The following is a 22,431-nucleotide window of genomic DNA, read 5'->3' on the forward strand; positions in this document are numbered from 1 at the left end:
GAGTTGGTTCCAGGATATTGTGCATAATAAAATCCAAGGATGCTCAAGTCCCTCATATAAAATGATGTAGTATTTGCATATGACCTAAGTACATCCTCCCCATATACTTCATATCATCTCTAGATTACTAATAATACCTAATACAATGTAAATAATTGTAAATAGTTGTTATGGTATTGTTTAGGGAATAATGACAAAGAAAAAAGTGTGTATATCTTCAGCACAGATGCAACCATCCATTTTATTTTTGAATATTTTTAACTATTTTATTTTTGAGTATTTGGATACAGAGGGCCAACTTTATAGGATATTTCATGCTTTAAAAATGTATTATACAAAAAATAACTCTTCCAAATTTGGATATAATTATATTATTAATGGAGAATAGCATTGGGAGAGGCAGTATTGCTAGAGATAGAAACAATATTGATTGACCAAAAATAAGTTCTAACAAATAAGATAAGGAGGTTAATATTTAAAATAGCATTAACTATGCCAGGAAATATAGGAGCATGAATTAAAAAGTACTAAGTAGAGAGAAGACTGGGTAAGGAAATATAAATGTTTGGGGGTACAGGAGACAGGGCCCAAAGTGTCCAGGCAGTAAAAAGTGAGGGGGAGGTTGGAGAGAGTGAGCCTGACAGCACGTCAGCCCATGTGAGAACTGTCCCTTTAAGATGCCAGTAAGAGGCACTCTCCTCTGTTCTGGCAGTTCCAGTGGTTCGAGCAAGTCCCTCTGAGCAAGCAGAATGAACAAAGCCTTGACATCCTCGAGGATGATCTTTCAAATAAATGTTTTACAAATGTCTCACATACATAATTGTACTTTCTACCATCAGAACTACATCCATAGATAAACACACCATAGAACTCTGAAAATGTGACTACAAATTGAGAATCTTTGCCCTTAAAAATGCAACATGCTTCCAAAATCTCATATAGAATGTCAGAGATCTGCAGACACCCCAGTCTCTCTGGACCCCTGCACCAAGAGCAATTACTTGATTATACAATGAGTGTCAGAGGCCGCAGATGTCGATGATGCCCGTGCTACTCACACTATGTGAAGAGGGGTGTTCACTTTGAAATATACGTGTTTTACAATAAAAATACTACAAGAAAATCTAGAAAAAACTCTTCTGGACATTGGCCTAGGCAAATAATTTATGACAAGGATCCCAAAAGTGAGTGCGACAAAAATGAATACAGACAAATGGGACTTAATTAAATAAAAAAGCTTCTGCACAGTAAAAGGTAGAATCAACAGAGTAAACAGCTAAGCTACAGAATGGGAGAAAATATTTGCAAATCATGCCTCTGAAGAAAGACTAATATCCAGAATCTGCAAGGAACTCAAACAACTCAACAAGAAAACAACAAACAACTCCACCGAAAACTGGGACAAGGACATGAACAGACATTTCTCAAAAGAAGAAACACAAGCATACAAGCAGCCAACACACACATGAAAAATGCTCGGCATCACTAATTAACAGAGATACGCAAATTAAAGCCACCCTGAGATATCATATTACACAAGTCAGAATAACTATTACTAAAAAGTGAAAAAACAACACATGATGTGGATGCTGAGAAAAGGGAGTGCTTATACACTGTTAGTGGGAATATAAATTAGTTCAATGTCTATGAAAAACAGTATGGATATATTTCAAAAAACTAAAATTAGAACTACCATTTGACCTAGCAATTCCACTACTCGGTATCTAACCAAAGGAAAAGAAATTGTTATATCAAAAAGACACCAGCACTCATATGTTAATTCCAGCACTATTCATAAAAGCAAAGTCACAGAACCAACCTAAGTGTCCATCAACAGTTGATTGGATAAAAAAAATGTGGTACATATATAGCATGGAATACTATGCAGCCATAAAAAAGAATGAAATCGTGTACTTTGCAGCAACATGCATGGAGCTGGAGGCCATTATCCTAAGTGAAGTAACTCAAACAGAAAATCAAATATCACATATTCTCATGTATAAGTGGGAGCCAAACAATGGGAACACATGGACATAAAGATGGAAATAATAGACACTGAGGACTCCAAAAAGCATGGAGGATAAAAGGGGCGTGAGGGTTGAAAAATTAAAAAAATTACCTATTGTGTACAGTGTTTAATATTTGGATGACTGGTACAAAAGAAGTCCAGTCTCTACTATTACTCAATACACTCAGGTAGCAAACATGTACATGTACTCTCTGAATTTAAATTTATATAATATGTTTATATGTTTTACTCTAATATAAGTGGCCTTTTGTCTTTAATCTCTGTGAAGCAGCTCTGTGACATATCTCCTACTCTGGCATTTTGCTATATTAGACTGTTCGGTCCATAAGATTAAAAGACTGTGTTTTATTCATTTTTATGTTCCCAGTAATTCGTTCAAAAGAGTATATGATTTACTGAATAAATGCTTTCTAGACCTTTTATTTACAAGTTTACTATAATGGAGTCAAGTTTCAATTGATGGTACACTCCGATAACATGACCTACTTTTTAAATATCATAACTTAAAAAATTATCACTTTTTCAATACAGATCCTCCTAAATGAAAAAAGTTAAAAACTGCAACATTATAAGGAAGAGGAAAAAATAGGTTAATCTAACATCTGTGTTTCCACCAGAGAACAGCTGATACAAATAATGTACTCTCAATCACTTGTACACCTATTTGGTGGATGGGACTGTCAACATTCCACTGAATTCTATGCCCTTCCAACCTAGTCTGAACCTTACCTTACTGGTTTGTTCTCATGTGGGAAAGCCTGCCGTTTTTAGAAACTGGATTATACTAAGAAGTTTCTAGTCCTAGTGTTAAGAAATTAAATATTCGGTTTTTCTTTGATTGGTGAATGGTGAATGTGCGAAGGGAAACAGAAGAGATGGAAAAGAATGAATAGTGTTACTGCAAAATATTATTAAGAAATGCTTTATAAAATTACTGGTAATTTTATGCTATTTAAAAATAATTTGTTATAAAAACCACTACCCCTGCTCTGGATACTTGCCTCCTGGAGGTTTCCTGGTCCTGTGAGAGTGGTGATACCACAAATAGGCTCCTTTCTGTAGGGTGTTAGATATGCACGACGGGCTTTAAGTGGTGTCCAGCAAATATTTATTGCTACTCTGAGACCCAAACCTAAGAATGTTAATAGAACTCAATGCTGGCTGATGGTAAGCCCACAGTAATATAATATAAACTACATTTTCAAAATGTTGAATGGACTCAAAAAAATTTATAATAAATTTGATGTAATTGTCTTCTTCTTATATTCTAGCTTCAAATTTAAATGGTGTATATAGCATTTCATTCTTCCAGAAAATGCTATGAAAGCTTGCACCACTTTTTAAATGACGTGGCAATATTTCATTGATATAGATGCAGCAACCCATTTTTGATAGAGGGTATTAATTAAAATAACAACTCTCTACAGATGATGTAATCCATGCTACACTAAAATTAATGATGTATTTCCAGCCTGATCTCAAAAGACAAAATTATTTACTGGTGTTAAAAAGATCCTTTAAAGTTAATAGGAAATGCTGACATCAACACTACCTTGAGTGTTACCATTTCAAATTCCTGACTTTTTGAGTCAAAGGTTAAAAAACATCTGTTAAGAGATATCTGGATCACTCTTTGAAGGGTTTTGGCAAGTTTCATGCATTGCCACAGGAAAAATCTTGATTTGAAAACTCAATAGCCAGATTTAGACTTGGTTATTCAACAGAATATTGGCTTATGGAATTCATTTTTAAAATTTTTAATGTATACTATAGGTTACTTCTAAAAAGGATTTAAAAGGCTCTTGATTAAGAACAGAAGCAGCGGAGGCTTAAAAATAGATTTAAAGGTGAGTTATTAAATTACCTGTGTGTCTTGTTTACAAAGGGCAAAATTACTAATTTACAATCCTACAGGTATAATTTTATAAATGCCAAACTGCCTATTAAAGAAGTTTTATTTTTGAAACCCACATAATGACTGCAACGATATCGACCAATTTTGGTCAAAAGCCAAAAAGCCTAGATAAATCAATATGCTTCATTGAGATAGGAAACAGAATAACTACCTTCCCTAAAAAGGAAACATAAAAAGACAGGTACACATACATGTGTGTGGGTGCACGGGGACATACGTATGTAAGCAAGGTGGACAGAAGTACACTCTCAAATGTACCAGGTGTTTAAGTATTTCTCAGGAAGGAAAGTATTCATGCAGTTGATATTTGTAATCATGAGTCTATTTTCCTTGCTTTGATTTTCTAATGTAGCTTTACTTAGCATTTATATATTACTCACTTTATGCTGATCAATGAGAGTCCGGAGAGCATCCTCATCATCTGGGAGGACACCATGGAAACGCAGGGTTTGCTCTGCCTCAGCCAGCCACTCCAAGAGGGCATGTACCACCGAGTGGAATTCCTCTGCCTAAGAGTTCACACACATACACACACACACACACCCCAAACAAAATTCCCAAATATGCCTGTTAGCACAATTTACAGAACTGTATAGTGGATTCATCCTTTCAATGAAAAAAAACAAAAAGTTTTAAATTTAAATTGCTTCACTACTCCCATTAAGAAGATAAAGATATACATATTTTAAAAATAAGAAAACACCTAATATATAAAAAAGGCCTATATGAAGAAAAAATTACCACTTTAACAACTTGATTTTAGATGAATGGCAATCCATCATACTTCCAAGCTGAAACATTACTCAAGCAGCACTTCTATGTGAAGATTAGAATGCCTCCCTCTAGCAGTAATTTAAATTCATGGGGGAGGGTGGGAGAAGGATCAAGGCAATGATGCTATTAGAATTTCCTTCTTCAGACTGTCCTGATTGAGACACGAGGTTTTTTACTCACAGTTTACTCAGTTTTTTACTAGAATAGTTCTTGTCGAGGTTTCAATACTTTTCCCATTACACCCAGCTCTCATTTACATGCTTTTTACCTGACGCAGGGCTGCTTCTAACCGCGTTTGCTTTGATATGGAAAGTGCACACACGGTCTCCCAGCGTGTGCTTAATTCTTGCATCTGGACTTTGACCCAGGAGGAGTCATCCCGACTGCCTTCTATGAGCTCTCGGGCTGAGCGCTTCAGGGCCTGCACACTGCTGGTCCTCTTCCCCAACTCTTTTTGGAAGGCCTAAGAAGACCATATTTTGAAAAATTATTTTTAATTACAAAACCAAAACAGTAACACATACTGTTTGAGATATATATGTGCATATAACATCATGTACAGATATCTAAGACCTAAAGTTCAATAACCATATTTCTGGCAGCATCTTCAGAAGATAAACGACACACTACTCCTATTTGAGCATCATCAAGAATAGTCTTGTATACATTTATTCAGTCCTGTCACATTCTCGTGAGAAAACGAGATTACCTTATTTTAAAATGACATATTGGGGCCGGGCGCGGTGGCTCAAGCCTGTAATCCCAGCACTTTGGGAGGCCGAGATGGGCGGATCACGAGGTCAGGAGATCGAGACCATCCTGGTTAATATGGTGAAACCCCGTCTCTACTAAAAAGTACAAAAAAAAAACTAGCCGGGCAAGGTGGCGGGCGCCTGTAGTCCCAGCTACTTGGGAGGCTGAGGCAGGAGAATGGCGTGAACCCGGGAGGCAGAGCTTGTAGTGAGCTGAGATCTGGCCACTGCACTCCAGCCTGGGCGATAGAGCGAAACTCCGTCTCAAAAAAAAAAAAAAAAAAAAAAAAATGACATATTGGATTTAAATAATGGCAGCCAGCCTTCTGTATTTCAATTTCATAAAACAATGCATCAGATTCCTTTTTTTAATGATTCTTTAATATGGTGTCCCAATTCCTCTCAAATAATTAGTGTGAATTCCAAGTGATCCTGGCTTCGGCACTACTCTGAGAGATGTACCTAAGAAGCTAACAGAGGACTAAACAATCCTGATGTGTGTACCATGGAGTTCTTAGAGATAATGGCAGGGAATTCCATAGGAAGTTGGCAGACGGTCCTTGACTCCTACAAAACTCCTTGGTCTTTCATAATATATTAGGTACTAACTCATAATGTCAAATTTTAGAGGCTTAAATTCCCGTCTTTCACCTTAGAGGAAAAGTTTCTGGGTTGTTTTTTTTTTTTTCTCCTGCCTAATTTTGACAAACTTTGATGTGCCAGAAATTAAATTGATTTATTTTGGCCACAGACTGATCTAAGAAGTGAGCCCAGTGCTCTTTATTTTTGATCCAAGAATCTGTGTATGCAACTAGATCTTTCAAACATTAATAACCAACACTCTGTCACAACGAAATTAATGAGTTTTTAAAAAAATCATCATAAATGAATATTACTATTTGGCCTTATCTATAGGTTTCTATTCTGATACTCAGATCATTCACAAAAGTGAGCCTATCACAAAAGTGATTATTTGACGGATTCAACTCTAACAGTTATGATATGCCTGCAGATAGATACAAATGCGCACATATACACCAATACACACATTCACACACACACATAAACACATGTGCAAATGGTACAGTATTTAAATATTCCATTTATGATAGGACTAGTCCAATAGTTTTCAGCAGACTTTCCAAAGCATTTTGCATACTTGAACTTCTTGAGCCTTCCAGTTGTATTACTAATGCTAAATGATTCATTCATTCTTGATGACCTTTAATATATAAAAGATCTGGCAATTACCTAGAGTACTAAATATTTAGACAGTGAATTTACAGAAATGGCATTTATGTAAAAAGTAACATTACCCTATTCATTACTCATTGAATAAATGCCAGGAAATAGAGAAGTATTAACCATACACAAAATATTTATTTCAATATAAGCAAAGCCATGTAATTTTTAAATTTTTAGCTTTTGTAGACCGAACCGTTGTTCTTTATTTATTCTTTTATTTTATTTTAATTTAGTTTGTTTCACTTTTTGAGTGTAACAAACTCTCTTATGGGTATAACGATAGAATAGAAAGAAAAAAGGGAAAATAAATATGCAATAAGACTATTTTAAAAAGAATGGTAAGATCAAAATAGCATAACCAGTATAAAGAGAACATTACAAATGAAATAAGTTTTCTGAACTCAAACACTAGACAGAGGAAATACAAGATGAATTCAAGTAGAGTGACGTAAGATGTTTTTATATAAAGTCAACTCCGACACAACTATTCTAAATTAGTACTATGCTTCATATTGTTTCCAGGCTAAGTTGTTTTATATGATTTGATCATAATTTAGGACCTTACACTTAGCTGGACACCTTGAATATTACCTTTGATTTACGTGACACGACAGTTTAACATAAATATATCAGGAGATTTCAAGAAAGCCAGTTTTCTTGAAGTAAACAATAATCAAATCCCTCATAGCACATGCTGCTGACTCATAAATTGCTATAGTTCAAGGGGCAGGGTTAAAACAGTTTTGGTTCCATATTTTTAAAAGCAGTTGGTCATGACCCCCACGGATCATGTCACAAATCTACACACTTATGCAATAACTTAGTGTCAGGTCACTGAATGAATGATTTTAAATTTTATTACATAATTGTTTAAGTGCATAACTAAAGACAGTAAAACATTCTTGAAATCTGTTTTAAAGCACCAGAGAATGAAATCACTTTCCAAGTTCTAAAAAGGTTTTAGATCCGGTAATTAAAAACAAAAGTATTTCACTGACACTAAATAATATTTCCCCATCACTTTTAAAGGTAGCTTCCAGGTTCTGCTCAGACACATATTTCAAAAATAAAGACTGTTATGTCATATGATCTATAGTCTCCTGATTTTAAAAGCTAATTTAAATGGTTCATATTTTCTTGTACACTCAGAGTAATCAAACAAGATAAAATAAAATGCCCCAGATAACATTACCTTGTGATTATCGATCAGATTCATCACTAAATCAATGTCTCCATGAACAGGTTGGTCTTCTGCCAGCTGGGGTTCAACTCTATACAACCAATCAATGAGAGCCTGTAGGGCATCTGTGAATTGTCCAGAAAATAACAGGGCTTCCTCCAATTTGTTTTGTCTAGGGAAAAAGGTAGAAAAATTGATCCTTGCAACAAAAAAAGCCACTCATATATCTGAACATCTAAAATTAATTGATGAAGGCTGAGTGGTACTCAAGAGGAAGAGCAGTATATTGGTATTCATTGTTGCTTCTTTGCTCTTCTTAGAAAAAACCCCAAAACTTTTCTAAACTTTCTTTTTTATTCCTTAAATACACGGCATCTGTTCCAGGAAAATTCCCACCTTTGGAAACCATGGACTCTTCATGTTTCTTTATAAAAATCGACCTTTTAAATTGTTCAAATATTTTTAAAATTTTGTTTTAGATTATCAGGCAGTATACTTGACATTTTTTCATATACACTTCTATACATTTTAACACATATATAGATTCATGTAACCATCACCACAATCAAGATCCAGAACAGTTCAACCATCCCAAAATTCTCCCTCATGCTGTCTCTTTATAGACACACCTTGTCCCTGTCTTCAAGCCCCTAGCATTCATTGATCTGTTTGTCATGACTTCATTATTTTGTCTTTTCAAAAATGTTGTAAATAAAACCATATATACAATACTGGAAAAGGTATGTAAAATTTTGTGGCTCAGGAATTTAAGATTTTTAAAAAACTAACATGACAAAAACTTACTGAGTTCCCTAGAACTGAATATAACCTATTTAATCTTGATGCTGACAAAAATCATTAGGATTAAGGAGCAACAGGAAAATTTGGAAACATGTACAAGATATTTGAACTCTACTACTATTGTACTTAATTACTTAAAATTTTTGAAATACGTCTTGGGTTTTCATGGAAATGTAATAAGAAAGAGGGAGATCAAAAAAGGGTAGATGGAGTTAGAAAGAAATGCTGGGGCCAGATGAGTGGTACTTTGCACATCACATTAAGAAGCCTATGTTTTAATGCATGCCCAGTAGTAAGTCACCAAAGGGTATGAAGGAGGGGAATGACAAGATTCCATTTACATTTTTAAGAGACAATCCTAGTAGTTACGTAGAAATTGAGTTAAAGAAGTGATAAAGGTGGACGTGGGAAGACGAGCCAGAAGCAGTGGGTGTAGTCAGGTGTGAGATGGCAGAAGCTTGGACAATGATATCACTTTTTATTGTAATGAGTAGTTAAAAATAATGAACAACAAAGTCTTCTCAATGCAGATGATATTTGTGTGGGGTACTTAGGACAAGCAGAAGTTTCTTAGGCAAAGGAAATATTTAAGGTTTTTGAAATGTCCCTGCAAAGCACCATTACTGTGTATTTGAAAGAGGTCTACAGAGTAACCAAACTGTCTTAAAGAACATTTTACCTTTCCACAGATTTTCCACATATGGTATCCCATTTGTCTCTAAGTTCACTCAGCATGTCATCCAGTTTCAGGTTGTCATCAGCCAGGGAGGTTTTCTCCTTCAGAGAACGTCCAGTCCTGTTGGTGGTGTCGTAGACAGAATGCTTGGCTCCGAGTGATTTCTGAAACTCCTATACATTTAACAAGAAAAATATGTGCATTTCTTCTTGGGACTAATAAATAGGTAAGAGGCATTAACAGAGGCATTCCTAATAAACGGAGATGAATTATAGACAGTCCCTGACTTAGGATGACTTAGGATTTTTTGACTTTACCATGGTACAAAAGTCATAGGGATTCAGTAGAAACCATACTTCAGTCATGTATTCAATAAATTACCTGAGTATTCAATACTTTGCTATAGAAACAGGATTTGTGTTAGATGATCTTGTTCTATTGTAAGCTAATGTTAGTTGTATTAAATGCATTTTTGATTTACAAAATTTTCAACTTACAGCACGTTTATGGGGATAAAAACCCATTGTAAGTTGAGGAACATCTGTATAGTCTTTCTACACAACTCAATTATAAGCTTTTATAGAGCAGGGACATTGTCTTTGTAGACCTCTCATTATCATCTTACACCTAGTAGATGTTTATAAATACTCAACAGGAAGAGTAGAAAGAATGAGATAACTGCTACTGAATATCCAATAGCAGGAATGAGAACAAAGAAAGGTCAACTTAATGGGAAGCTTACAAACTCATAAAATATAATGGAAACATTAATATAGTGACTCTCAATCCTTGTAGCAAATTAAAATTACCTTAGATAGTAAAATGCTATGCAAATGTACAATTTTCTAAAATAATCTCAAAGTTATAGTTACCTAAGAAGTTTTTACTGCCTTTAAAAGCTACATACTTTAAAATGTTTTAATATGACTAAATTATTTAGTTTGTCATGGGTAATAGGCAAGTGCATCTGGAAATTTCTAAGTAATAGACAACACAATTATAATCACATTATTTCTACAGTTTGTTATCCATAAATATTTTTTTCGTATTATTCTAAACAGAATGCCAATGTTATAGAATCATGGTATTGACAGAGATTTTCTTCACAAAGCAGACATACAAAAAGCGTTATGGTTGAATACACATCACTGTTGCCAAACAGAGACTCTAAAAAGGTAGATATTCTTATTTATAGGACTATGCAATACACTTTCATAAGACTACATGATACAACATCCATGTTCAAGTTCAAATAAAGCATTCTATTTTGAGAAGGAAGCTCTCATTTCGCTATCAGAGGGGAAGGAAGGAAGGTGCTGTTCACTGTCACTGTGCTCCCAATATTGAATGTGGCAGCTCACAAAGGGTGCCAGCAGAGCAAGCCATTCATTAGCCCTCATCTGGCCAGAGAGCAGATGCTCAATATGTTTCCTCCCATCCCTCTAATCATGACCTCCAAAGGTTAGACCCACTGATGGAAGCAGCCACGTGTGTGAAGATGATGGCCAGGATTTCCTCCTGATAATGATAAAATTTTTATCAGCCCAATTTTTCCAGTCTTTTAAAATTATCATGTTTCAAGCGATAATTTATATGTACATGCCTAAAATTGTAAAACCCTTTGCAAGAATCACTCTCCTTTTACCCACATCCTCACCCTGACGGCTGGTAGGGTCACTTTATAAATTGAATTACATAGAAATCCAAATTCAAAAGAGCTGGAAAGGGTGGGAGGGAATGCTCTTTGAATGTTATGTGGTAGGTATAAAATGTGATAGACATAGAAAAGGTAGAAAATATTTAAAAAACAGTGTTTCTACATGCTTTTCTAGTCTATATAAACATGTCTTTGGATATCTTTGAGGTTGGGTGTAATTTTATATGTGCACAAACACAATAAAATATTAATTTTGAATTTCGGTACGGGCAACCAATTTTTCTCATTCTATTGTTTAAAAGAATCTATATTTCAAATATCTATTACTTTTTCTACAGAATTATCTTCAAGGTGCTATTTTGTCTGTCAAAGAAAGTACAGAAAAAGACAGGTATCATGAAAAACTGAAATGCCAATGTTCAAAACCACTACAAATCCTTTATATGTTTTAGAATGTAGACGACTTCCATTTTTATTTTGTATGTTTTTCTTTTTAACAATTAACCTTGGAATCATTAATGAAATGGTCACTGAAGAGTAAAGATACTGCAACACGACTAACATGAAGAGCAATAGGTTTTAAATTTAATATAGGTTCACATTGGACAGCTTTTTTTCTTTAGTGATGAATAAACACGTGATGAAGCAAGGATTTTAAAGTGATCTTGAACTATATAATGAGACAATATGCTCTTCTTAATTATGGACCTACCTTATGTTGTGCAAGTTGTGTTTTTATTTTGTCTGGATCATTTGCTATTTCCAGTTCAGAATCCAAAGACTTTTCTGACTCTTCCAGCCACTCCATAAGTTTACTCCAAGCTTCATGGAACTGGAAAGAAATTCACATCTTTGTCTGAAACTTTTTTAAGCATATTATACTTGAGACCTAGTATAGTTTTAAAACAGAGATTAATAGTAATGAAAATGCTAAAAATTGTTATTTCAAAATTTCCACTGAAGAAGAAAAAAGTAATGCTTTCATTGGCAAATTACAAAAAAAGTCTTGATAATGCTTAGCATTATTGGTGGCTGTGCCCCACTGTCACTTCGTTTTAATTCATTCAACATATCAGCGCTAAAAGAGCCTAGAAAACAGTTAGGAAGCTCCAGAAAGAACTTCTTCCTTATACTTTCTTCTTGTTCAATAATTAACATAAACTCTCAGAAAATGTTTTGTATTTTTATTGTTGTTGTTGTTTACTGCTGTCTGTTGACAGATCTGGGTTTACTCCTAGGGAATTTAATCCCTATGTTAAGAAAAAGGAACAAAAATGGGGAGGGGGAACTATAAAGCTTGTAAATTGATTTTTTAAAGTAGCAAAAACAAAAAAGACACCATTGCATTCCTATTTAATGCAAAGATATTTCAACATCTTTATTGCTGCTATCAAAATCCTCAAATTAATGCCTATGCCTCACATATTGGTTTTATATGTCTGAGCAGCCACAATATTTGGGTTCTAACAAAATGTTATTCTCTTTGGCATCTATAACCTTGCAAACATTCTAGTACTATACATATTTGATTTTGAGCACAGTTTTCTGTTCGCCATAAAGAACCACCAGGTACTATTTTCTGATACAATTGTGAAATTGGTTATAAATTATATCACAATAAGCTTAAGTGAACAGATACCTAACAAAAAATTTAGCAATCAAAATTAAATCTATTGTATACCAAAGCACATGAATAATGAAATAACAACAAGATGTTTAACAATAAGAGCAGATTAAGGACACAGACTCACAAAACTGTAAGGGCTCTCTGGAGATCATCTCATTACAAACCTTCATATCTCTCTCACAACTTTAATCAATTTAAACATGGAAAAATGGAAACTAGAATAGACACGTGAATTGTGGAAGTCAGAGAAGTATGATCAATATCTGAGCCAAAAACTGAGATATTAGAATAAGAAGAAATAAATTGAAGAAACAGCGAGTCAAGGTGGTAGGTAGTTTGACTCCAAATAATACAGGCTGTAACAGTTGGATGGTAAGGTGAATGATACAAATGCACAAGTTCTGAGGCTGGTTCTGCTTTCAAAACTATTTTTAAGCCATATAAATAGAGGAAATGCTCTACATTTGCACTAAAAACAGTAGCAAATATTTATAAAGTTAATTAGACAAAATAAGGAAATAAAATTGATTAAATCAAGAAAGGAGGAAAAAGATGAGCAACTGGCTACTGATATCCAAGAAACATTTATAAATTGATGTTCATAACTCAAGAAATGCCTGCACTACACGTGCTATTGCACCACATAATGTGGAGAGAAAAGTGTCAGGCTCAGAATTAATACTGTCTTAAAGAAACATTAGAAACCAAGTCTATCCCAGTGACTCATCTGTAACATTGAACATTTCACACCTCCCATTCAAAATGGGGTCTACGGTGTGTAATGCTATAACAGTGCAATTTGTCATTTCTAAAACCTTTAAACATTTGTACTGTTAGCATTAAACATTGAAACACTTGACTCTCATGACGTCTTTTTGCATCACCCAATTGAACCTAACTCCTCAAAACAATGGGGTATAACACTAAGGCTGGAAAATTGCAGCTGACTGAGGCAAAAAGTAATTGTAAAATCCTCCTACAATATTACACTAAATTTCTAGTAAGAATCAAAGATTTAAAAATATATATATTTGTCAAGCAAGGTAGGTACATCTCTCTCTTCCATGGAGTACAAAGATACACAGAGACTGCATAACTTTACCTCTTTGTGTTTAGTCTAGAATGGAATGCTAATAACAGGTAAAGGGAGTAAGGAGAGTTCTTTGTGAAATTTGTGAAATTCCCTAGATTAAAATTTTAAAGTGGCCCCAAAAGATTAAAAAAATTAATTTCGAAGTGAGATGGAGCTCTATTATCTGCTCAAAATATTAGATAAGAAATGAAGGTCTGTCAACAAGTGTTCAGAGAGGTGGGGAGTGCCGACCAACTCAGACAGAGAATATGACCCTTCAGAAAGCTGTTGGGAGGGCTGCATGTCTGGCTCTCAGCACTGATAGCTTGTGAAGAAAGTCTGGCTTAGGAACTACACAAAAGGTAGCAATACAATGAAGTATGATGTCTCACTCTGATTATGAGAATGGAGGTCAAAAGGACAAAGAAAAAGAAAACAAACCCAATAAAAAAAAGTTCTGAGCTTCTTTCTGGGCCTCAATGATAATAGCCTGTCTATAAAGTCAAGCTGTAATCAGTCTTCTTAAGATTAGTCCCCAGGGGCTGAAGTTGCTGCCAGGTCAAAAAGTGATGTCAGCATCCAAATTGAGGCCACAGACCTCTCAGGAAAGAACCACCATGGCACCATGCCATGATTGTTATGCCTAATACAGCCTGCGATAAAAGTACATCCATAACATATATTTCAACAGCTAGAAGTGATTTATTGACAAGTTTAGAAGAATTTTTCTAAAGGATTATTACCTGCTTGGCTCTCTTCCTTGCATCATCCAAAGATCTTCCTCTCTCTACCAACCGTTGAACCACTTTTTCCCATCGACTTTGTACACTGATAAGTAGATTCTTGATTAGAACAACATCTTGTTTCTGACTAAAATATTTTAGGTGGGTTCCAGTTTTGTCCAGTTCTATTATCTGCTCACGATGAGAATTTACTTCATTGGCAAAAACCTTTCCCAGAAAAAAAGGATGTAAGTAGAAACAAATGAAAATCATATCAGTATTAAAAATGCTTCTGGTGTCATAAACCTGAAATTGTTTTAAAGGCCAAACAAAAGCTTTCAAAATACCAAATGCATTCTTTTGAGTTTAAAAAGGCCTGCTGTCAGCCAGGTACAATGGCTCATGCCTGAGATCAGCACTTTTGGAGGCTGAGGCGGGAGGATCACTTGAGGTCAGGAGTTCAAGACCAGCCTGGCAAACATGGTGAAATCCCATCTCTACTAAAAATACAAAAATTAGCCAGGCATGGTGGTGGGCGCCTGTAGTCCCAGCTACCTGTGGGGAGGCTGAGGCACAAGAATCGCTTGAACCGGGAGGCAGAGGATGCAGTGAGCCAAGATTGCACCACTACAGTGAGACTCAGTCTCGGGGGAAAAAAAAAAAAAAAAAAAAAAGGCCTGGTGTCTGAAAGGAGAATCCTATCTATTTGACTCACTACATACCTTGTGTTCATCAATTTGAAATAAGACAGTATCCAAAATAAGACTTGGCCGAGAAGCTACATTTAGGGTCTGTTCAGCCTGAGTAAGCCAGTTGATGAAGTCTTGGAGAGAATTGTGGAACTCCATTGCCAAGTTGAGAGCCTCTTCCAGTTTAGTCTGCAAGAACAGATTGTTTAATATGTGATGTTCAAGGGCCTTGGTTATTTTGTTCGTTTCAGTTTAAACATTCTCTGGCAGATTCCTCTCCTATCCCCACTTTATGCATATCTATTAATATATTAACTAAATATCTTATAAACGTAATGGGCCTCACTAAAATACTGGCAAACCAAAACCCTTTAAGCCTAGTAAGCAGCATCTTACTGTAACTAGAAAAAATTTAATATACACTAAAGCATGTTTTTTGGAAACTAACCAAAGAACACAACTACAATCTATAAAAAGAAAAGTTGATATTTATACAATTAATTTGGGGGCACAAAATATTACGAAATATACTTTATGCTCCATCAGTGATGGCATATAATCTCATATTTCTAGCCTATTTTTTTTTCATAGCATTGAATAGCAATATTGAGATTCCTTAGATTGTCATTTTTGTGGTTTTAAAAAAGTAACAAAAACATATTCATAATTTAATATACATTTTAATCCATTCTCATGGATTAAAATGTAAGTACTTAAATTTTAAATGTAAGTACTTAAAAGAATATATACAATCATCTCACTCTCTTGCTTTCCCTCCCTCCCTCCCCCCCCATATACATACAGCTTTTTGTTTAATTAGATTTAACAAATTAGACTAAAATAGAATTAATTATTTAATGGTCCAGAATTTGAGTAGTTCTTAACATTTAAAAATATACCTTAGTAACATTCGATCTATATCTTTGTTTCTGAATATATCCCCCTTTAAATCTGTTCTCATGTTAAAATAGAATATTATTTTCAACTAACCCCATGAAATATCCGAATATATACAAAAAAAATGTTTAAACATGAATCACTGAAAGTTCTACTGCTGATAGCTCTACTCAGAAATAAGGCAATGTCCAAGCAATGGAAAAACTAAAACACTGATTCCATTATATTAATCAAAGTACATACTTTCCTTTCATTGAGTTTGCTTTCCACCGATTCCCATTTTTCTTTCAAGTTATTTATGTCTTGGTCAATATTTGTCTCTGCAGATTTTGGGCATCTTGCAAGCATCTGCTGGCCTTTCTGCATCAGACTCTTATATGTTTCTTCTTTAGCTTCAAAGGCGGCACAGACTTCCTAAATTGGGATACCCTCAAGTTATATCACTTTAAGAAAGTAAAATTTAAGAGTTCTATTTTTCTAGGTCATTAGTCCCAAGCCCCTCATCATATATTCATCTCTGTTTGCTCTCTCAGAGCAACCCTGACACATTTACATTTTTCACTACATTGAAACAACAACTAAATCTACAGTCATACCCTGTCTACTGAGAAATCTCAAAAATGGTGTTATCTTTATCAGCCCATTCTGGCATACTAAGATTTGAAGCAGTAGTTTAAATGCTGTCAAGAAAGCTTTCACTGCACAGTAATTAGTTAGTTCTGTGACTTTGGGCAAGTAATTTCACCTCTCTGAGCCTCAATTCCTTCCTCTGTAAAATGAGAGGCTCCCACAGATCCCTCCTTGTACTGTGATACAATGAATGTAGTATTTCATTGGTACAATTTAATTCTGCACTCAGAAAACATGCAATGGACAGAAAGTAAATAACCAGCACAGTAATATATTTAAATTGATTATTCAGACTCTGGAATTATAAGAATCAAACTTGTGGTACTATAAATATTATTCTCATTTAGAACATTTCTAAAGCTTCTAACTAGAATGTTGTGTGTATCTTCTATACAGGACATAAAATATTGCTTAAACAAATTCAAACTTTAAGACCAACAAAACAACAGTTACTTCTCATTTAAAACATTAAGACTTGTTCTATTCTACTTATTTAACTATAATGTGGGTTAAATTATAGTTCTCACTGGAAGATTATGTATTTCTCACTTACATTTCTAACTTTATAAGTTTTAAAACCTGAGATATAACTCATACAATATAAAATTCACTATTATAAGTATACAATTCACTGTTTTTAAAATTATATTCACGAGGTTTTTGTGATTACCACTAACTCCAGAACATTTTCATCACCTCAAAAATTTATTTATTAAGTTTTTAAAAAAAGCCCTATCTAAATGTATTTACAATATCACCTACTAAAACCTTTAAATCCTAAAGCAAAACTTTCAGATATAGCTAAAAACTCAGGAAACTAATATTGTAAATTTTGTACTTTTCTTCATTTCTAGCATAACAAAATCAAAAGAACTTTATTGAAATGATATTACAAATATCAACAACTCTTTAGAATGCTTTAAATCACAAATTTAAACTTATTTAAACAGATTTCTATAATTTACTATATAGGGTTACAAAAGATTCATTGTAAATACCCCACCCAAACTCAGTTAGCTGAAATGGAATATTTTTCTAAAAGTAAAGTATTCTAAAGATAAGTTCTTTGCTTTCAAGTTCTTATACTCTTCTAAATTAACATTTTTAAAAAATATTTATATTATTAGAAAATAATCCCAAGCATCTATCTGTTCATGAGTTCATTAAACTTATAATTAATGGACACTGTCAAAGCTGTGCAAGTACTTTCCAGGAAAGTAAGGAGCTATCTGGAAGTCTCTCAGGTTTTTTTAAAAAGGAAAATAAGCACTTACAAGTTATTTAGTCTGTTACTTTTCCAGTGAAACAAATAGGTCTCCTGTGGTACTAAAAACCAGTAACGGCAACAACAAAAACCACACACATAACTTTCAAAAACAATAAGTATACCATAAATATTTCTAGAAAATTGTATACCAAATTAGTAGGACTTACACTACTGATGGTGATTGTGAAATAAATGTGATGCTACCTACTGTCATAGTCTGTTTTATTTCTTTACAACATCTACAAGATGGTTACTTCCTCTTCAAATCACCAAACTCAAAATTATTTCTAAATAAGTGCAGTTTTATTAAGATCTTACAACAATATGATATCTCTATTAAAGAGTGTATATATTGATGTACACTGATTCATTTCTTTTGCCAAATTTCTAAGTACTTCTATTTTTATCTCCCAAGATAATAATCATCAGTATTTGAATATTTTTAAAAATTTCTGATGTAAATTCACAAATGTAAAAATTAGGGTACTCTTTCAAAATCTGAAACACTGTTTCCTCTCAGAACTTCTAGCGCTGAATTATAATGGAATATGAATTAAAAATGTCAATAAATCCAACGTAGCCTAAATTTAATTTGTCAGTCCCTATTTCTATGAAAGAAAGCCCGTATTTCAAGTCTCATCATTTTTTCCTCATCCTTCTTAGGAGCCAACTGTGTCACATGACCTAGGTAGGAACAGCCCACAGGTACAATACTCCAGACTGGACAATTAAAACAGAAGCCTCCACTTCGTGTCTGTATTTGTTGTAAGTATGAAGTGGAAGATAAAGCTCTATCACCATTAAAACAAACAAGGAAGTTTTCTTTTTTTAACAGAACAAGAGTATATTTTCCAATCTTCCATGAAACCAAATGAGACAATCATGCTTATAACAATAATTTTAAGTCATTCTGATTATTTTGGAGGTTTTTGTTTACATTTCAATGCACAATAATTTTATAATTTACACTGTGCTATACTACTACCCATACAAGCTTATCATTTTGTGGGGGAAGGTTTGTGTCTAAAAAGTGTCTAGAATTCTAAAACCTCTTTTCATATACTGGCACACTAACCTCTGAAAAAAAGAATAGGTTCTGACTTTAAATTTTTAATCAATAAATGGTGTGTTTCTAGCATGTATACAGTGATTTCTGCCATAAACTCTATATCCTTTAAAGCCTTCTCCCATAATTTATGTATTGCCAGGGCCCATATAAAATGGTCAGTTTGTTATTCTGAGGCTAAAGCTGTAGGAAATACGTTGCTTACCATATGGACATTAAGCTGCTCCTTGGCTGTTTCCGGTAAACCTCCCAGCGGTTTAGATGCCAACAGATGACGCTCCGTGTCAGTCAGCCACTGCTGCAAATCCTCGATTTCGCCATGGAACCCTTTGGCCTGAAGTAATAGGGAGTTTTAAGTTGGGGCCATAAACGCTGTCAGTTTCAAGCAGGAAATAAGCTTCAAACAATCCCAGCCTGCTAAGCCTCTCTATGCATTCTTAAGAACAGCCAGGTACCATTAGAGTTGCCTTTCTTCATGAGGAGAGCGCTAGTAGATAAGAGTATTATGCTAAGAACTAGAAAGCTGTGTTCTCTTCTGCTGTTCTGTTCTTTATTTCATTTTTACTCCTCTCCTTAAGGTATAAAAATTAAACAGCACTCTGTGAACTAATAAAAGAATTCCATGCTATTTTGGTCTTGAATGCTATAGAAACTTTCACAATTTATTATCTTACTCACCTGGCGCAAGGCACCATCCAGCTGCTGCTTCCTTTGTTCAGTTTTTTCCAAAACATTTTGCCAGCGTTGATTTAAAACCTGTAGCTTGTTCTGAAGGTTGCTTGCTTCTTCTCCTGCACTTGATTCAATTAGATCATTTCCTGCTTTATTAACGGCTTCCACTGTGGACTGATGGGCTAATACATCATTTTGGAGCACCTGAAAATATTAAGATAACACCATGTTTGCTAGTTTGTAACATGTTAATATCAGCTTTAATGCAACTGTTTTCCTTTCTGGTTATGAAACATCTGGAAGAAAAAAACATTATATGTGTAGAATTTTAATTTTTTTAAAGAGATAGAGTCTTACTCTGTCACCCAGACTTCAGTACAGTGGTTCTATTATAGCTCACTGCAACCTCAACACTTGGGCTCAAGTAATTGTCCCATTTCAGCTTCTCAAGTAGCTGGGACTACAGGCACACACTAGCATGGTTGGCTAATTTTGTTTTGTTTTTTATATAGATGTGGTCTCACTATGTTGCCCTGGCTGGCTAATATTAAGTTTTTAAATGATGAACTTCCTTTCCCTTAAATTTGCAACCTTCGTGGATATACCTTTATTCTATCAATGTCCCCTGAAATGACTGGGCAAGAACACTTTGCTAGTTATTCCCACTAGAATGACTTGGCAATTGATGACACTAAATATCTAGAGATTATAATTAAAAGGTTCTAAGATTTCTCACTTGGTTCAAGCTAATTTTAGTTTAATTCTCATGTCAAGTAACCAAAATATATTTTTACTCCTACATATCCACTTTCAAATATAAAATTATCATGTCTAAGGTATACAGTACCATATTTCACAATTAGCATTCTGAAAGAGAAAAAAAAGAATTCTAGAATATTCCTTCACCTTCTCTCATTGGAGGGGTACTGGAATTGACTGCTAAGTTGAAATATTGGAAGGCCCTAAAACGAACACTCTATATCAGAGATACTTAAACCCAGCATTCCAAAATTCAGTTGTTCTTTAAGTAGAAAACATATATAATGAAATGCTTACTACAGAACACAGCAAATAATGCCTTCCTTTTATACAGTGGAAATATATGAATAGGTTAATAATGTTTAAATGCAGTAAAATGGGGGAACTTAGGTTGCAGACAGCAACCCTCAGGTTAAAAAAAATCAATTTCTTTTACTGAACGAGTATAGCCTTAGTAATACTAATAGTTTCCTTTCAAGGAGGCTACGCTTACATTTTTGGAAAGCAGAAGAAACCTCCCTCTAATGTTGGTAAAAGTTGATCCTACCCTGTACTCATTGACTCAGGGTTGGCAATAGTAAAGAAAAAGAACATCATCTCCCATCCTATGTAACACATCACACATCTGGAAGGAAATTCAGACCAGGGAGGATTTTCAGTGAATATCAGTAACCCTCTGATATCACTGTTTCTGACTGTTTTCATTCATATTCTGAGGCATCTGGTTAGGGAGTGTTTTTCAAAGGCTATAAAACCAACTGAGTAAGAAGTTATCTTTATAGAAAGCATTCACTTTGGTATGTTAAGAGTAGGATCACTCTGAAAATCAAAAAGTTAAATGTTTTCATGGCCAAAATATAAAAGAGAATTCTATAAAATTCATTCTTCTGAATGGTCTGAGTCCTGCTACAAAGTCAGAGCTTAGGAGTAGGAGAAGAAAGCAGGAAAGGAACAGAAACATTCGTCCCTTCCTCCAGTAATTCTGCTGGGAATTTTATGTCCTCTAATTTTGATCTTTGAGGAATGCAAAGAAAAGAGAAAAGGAAAGAGAGAAGGAGCAATTTCAAAGTACTTAAAAAGAGACAAACAGAAGTAAGATGTCTTCACCTACCCCGCACCAAAATAACTGGATCAGGGTGCCTCATTTTTCCACCTCTACCTTATTATACAAAGTTCCTATCCTGATGTATGTTAGTTTTAAGACAATCAATAGATTTATAAAAATATAAATGCAGCTATAAACTCACACCATGAGAATAAACATATTGTGTTGCTAGGCAGTTGGTCTCACCAGTCATTATGGCTCTAAGCAAACGTATAATGTAGACATTAAATAATGAAACAAGTTTCTATGTCAACATTAAGTATGCAAAATAAATCCAAATTGTTTAATCAAATATGGCTGGGCAATGACTACCAATGTAGACAGACAAGGTAAGAGAAAAATAAAATTTTAAACTAGGAAACAATTACTGTGGGGAAGTATGAAAGAAGGAGAACAAAAGCAAGAATAGTCAAAAACTGTACAGCATAAAGTGCTAAAAACCCACCTTTTTAAAAAAATGTTAATCAATATGTAAAATAATCAGACATTTCCTATTTGATAATCAAGGAAAATTTATTTTAGTTTAGGATTTAGGACTCTGAAGATACCACTATTAATGTGAATGTCAAAGTCTATGAAAGATTGTTGAATGCCAGGATAAACTCTACTGTGCATAATCTTTTATTCATTAAGTCTAGTGACTGAAGGGATAGGGAATGATCTATTAAGAAGTGTCACAAAGGTGACAACAATACAAGATTGCTCTGCATGTATCTCTTAAAACAAAAATTTTTCAACTTACTAGCTTTAAATCAAGTGCAGGACACATAACTTTTTAAAACATAATAAATATTTTTAAAAATTCAGAAAGAAAAGGAGTAAGATACAAAAATCCAGTCAAAGACAAGAGTGACATGGAGACAAAGGGATAAGCCCCAACATAATAAGAGATGTAC

General features: G+C 34.3%; 1 protein-coding gene across 4 annotated transcripts in view; it reads right to left on the bottom strand.

Moving 5' to 3' along the window:
* Positions 1-22,431, bottom strand: part of LOC112623776 (dystonin) — a 485,036-nt gene that overhangs the window by 19,651 nt on the left and 442,954 nt on the right. For all 4 annotated transcript variants that reach the window (XM_025384438.1, XM_025384439.1, XM_025384440.1 and 1 more), the window contains 10 exons: positions 19,678-19,875; positions 19,205-19,333; positions 16,280-16,450; positions 15,173-15,328; positions 14,472-14,678; positions 11,742-11,861; positions 9,376-9,545; positions 7,908-8,067; positions 4,987-5,181; positions 4,325-4,453 (listed from right to left, as the gene is read on the bottom strand). In XM_025384438.1, coding sequence (XP_025240223.1) covers positions 4,325-4,453; positions 4,987-5,181; positions 7,908-8,067; positions 9,376-9,545; positions 11,742-11,861; positions 14,472-14,678; positions 15,173-15,328; positions 16,280-16,450; positions 19,205-19,333; positions 19,678-19,875 — 1,635 coding nt within the window. The remainder of the gene's footprint in view (positions 1-4,324; positions 4,454-4,986; positions 5,182-7,907; positions 8,068-9,375; positions 9,546-11,741; positions 11,862-14,471; positions 14,679-15,172; positions 15,329-16,279; positions 16,451-19,204; positions 19,334-19,677; positions 19,876-22,431) is intronic.

This window comes from Theropithecus gelada, chromosome 4, assembly GCF_003255815.1.
Source record: "Theropithecus gelada isolate Dixy chromosome 4, Tgel_1.0, whole genome shotgun sequence".
NCBI classification, from domain to species: domain Eukaryota; kingdom Metazoa; phylum Chordata; class Mammalia; order Primates; family Cercopithecidae; genus Theropithecus; species Theropithecus gelada.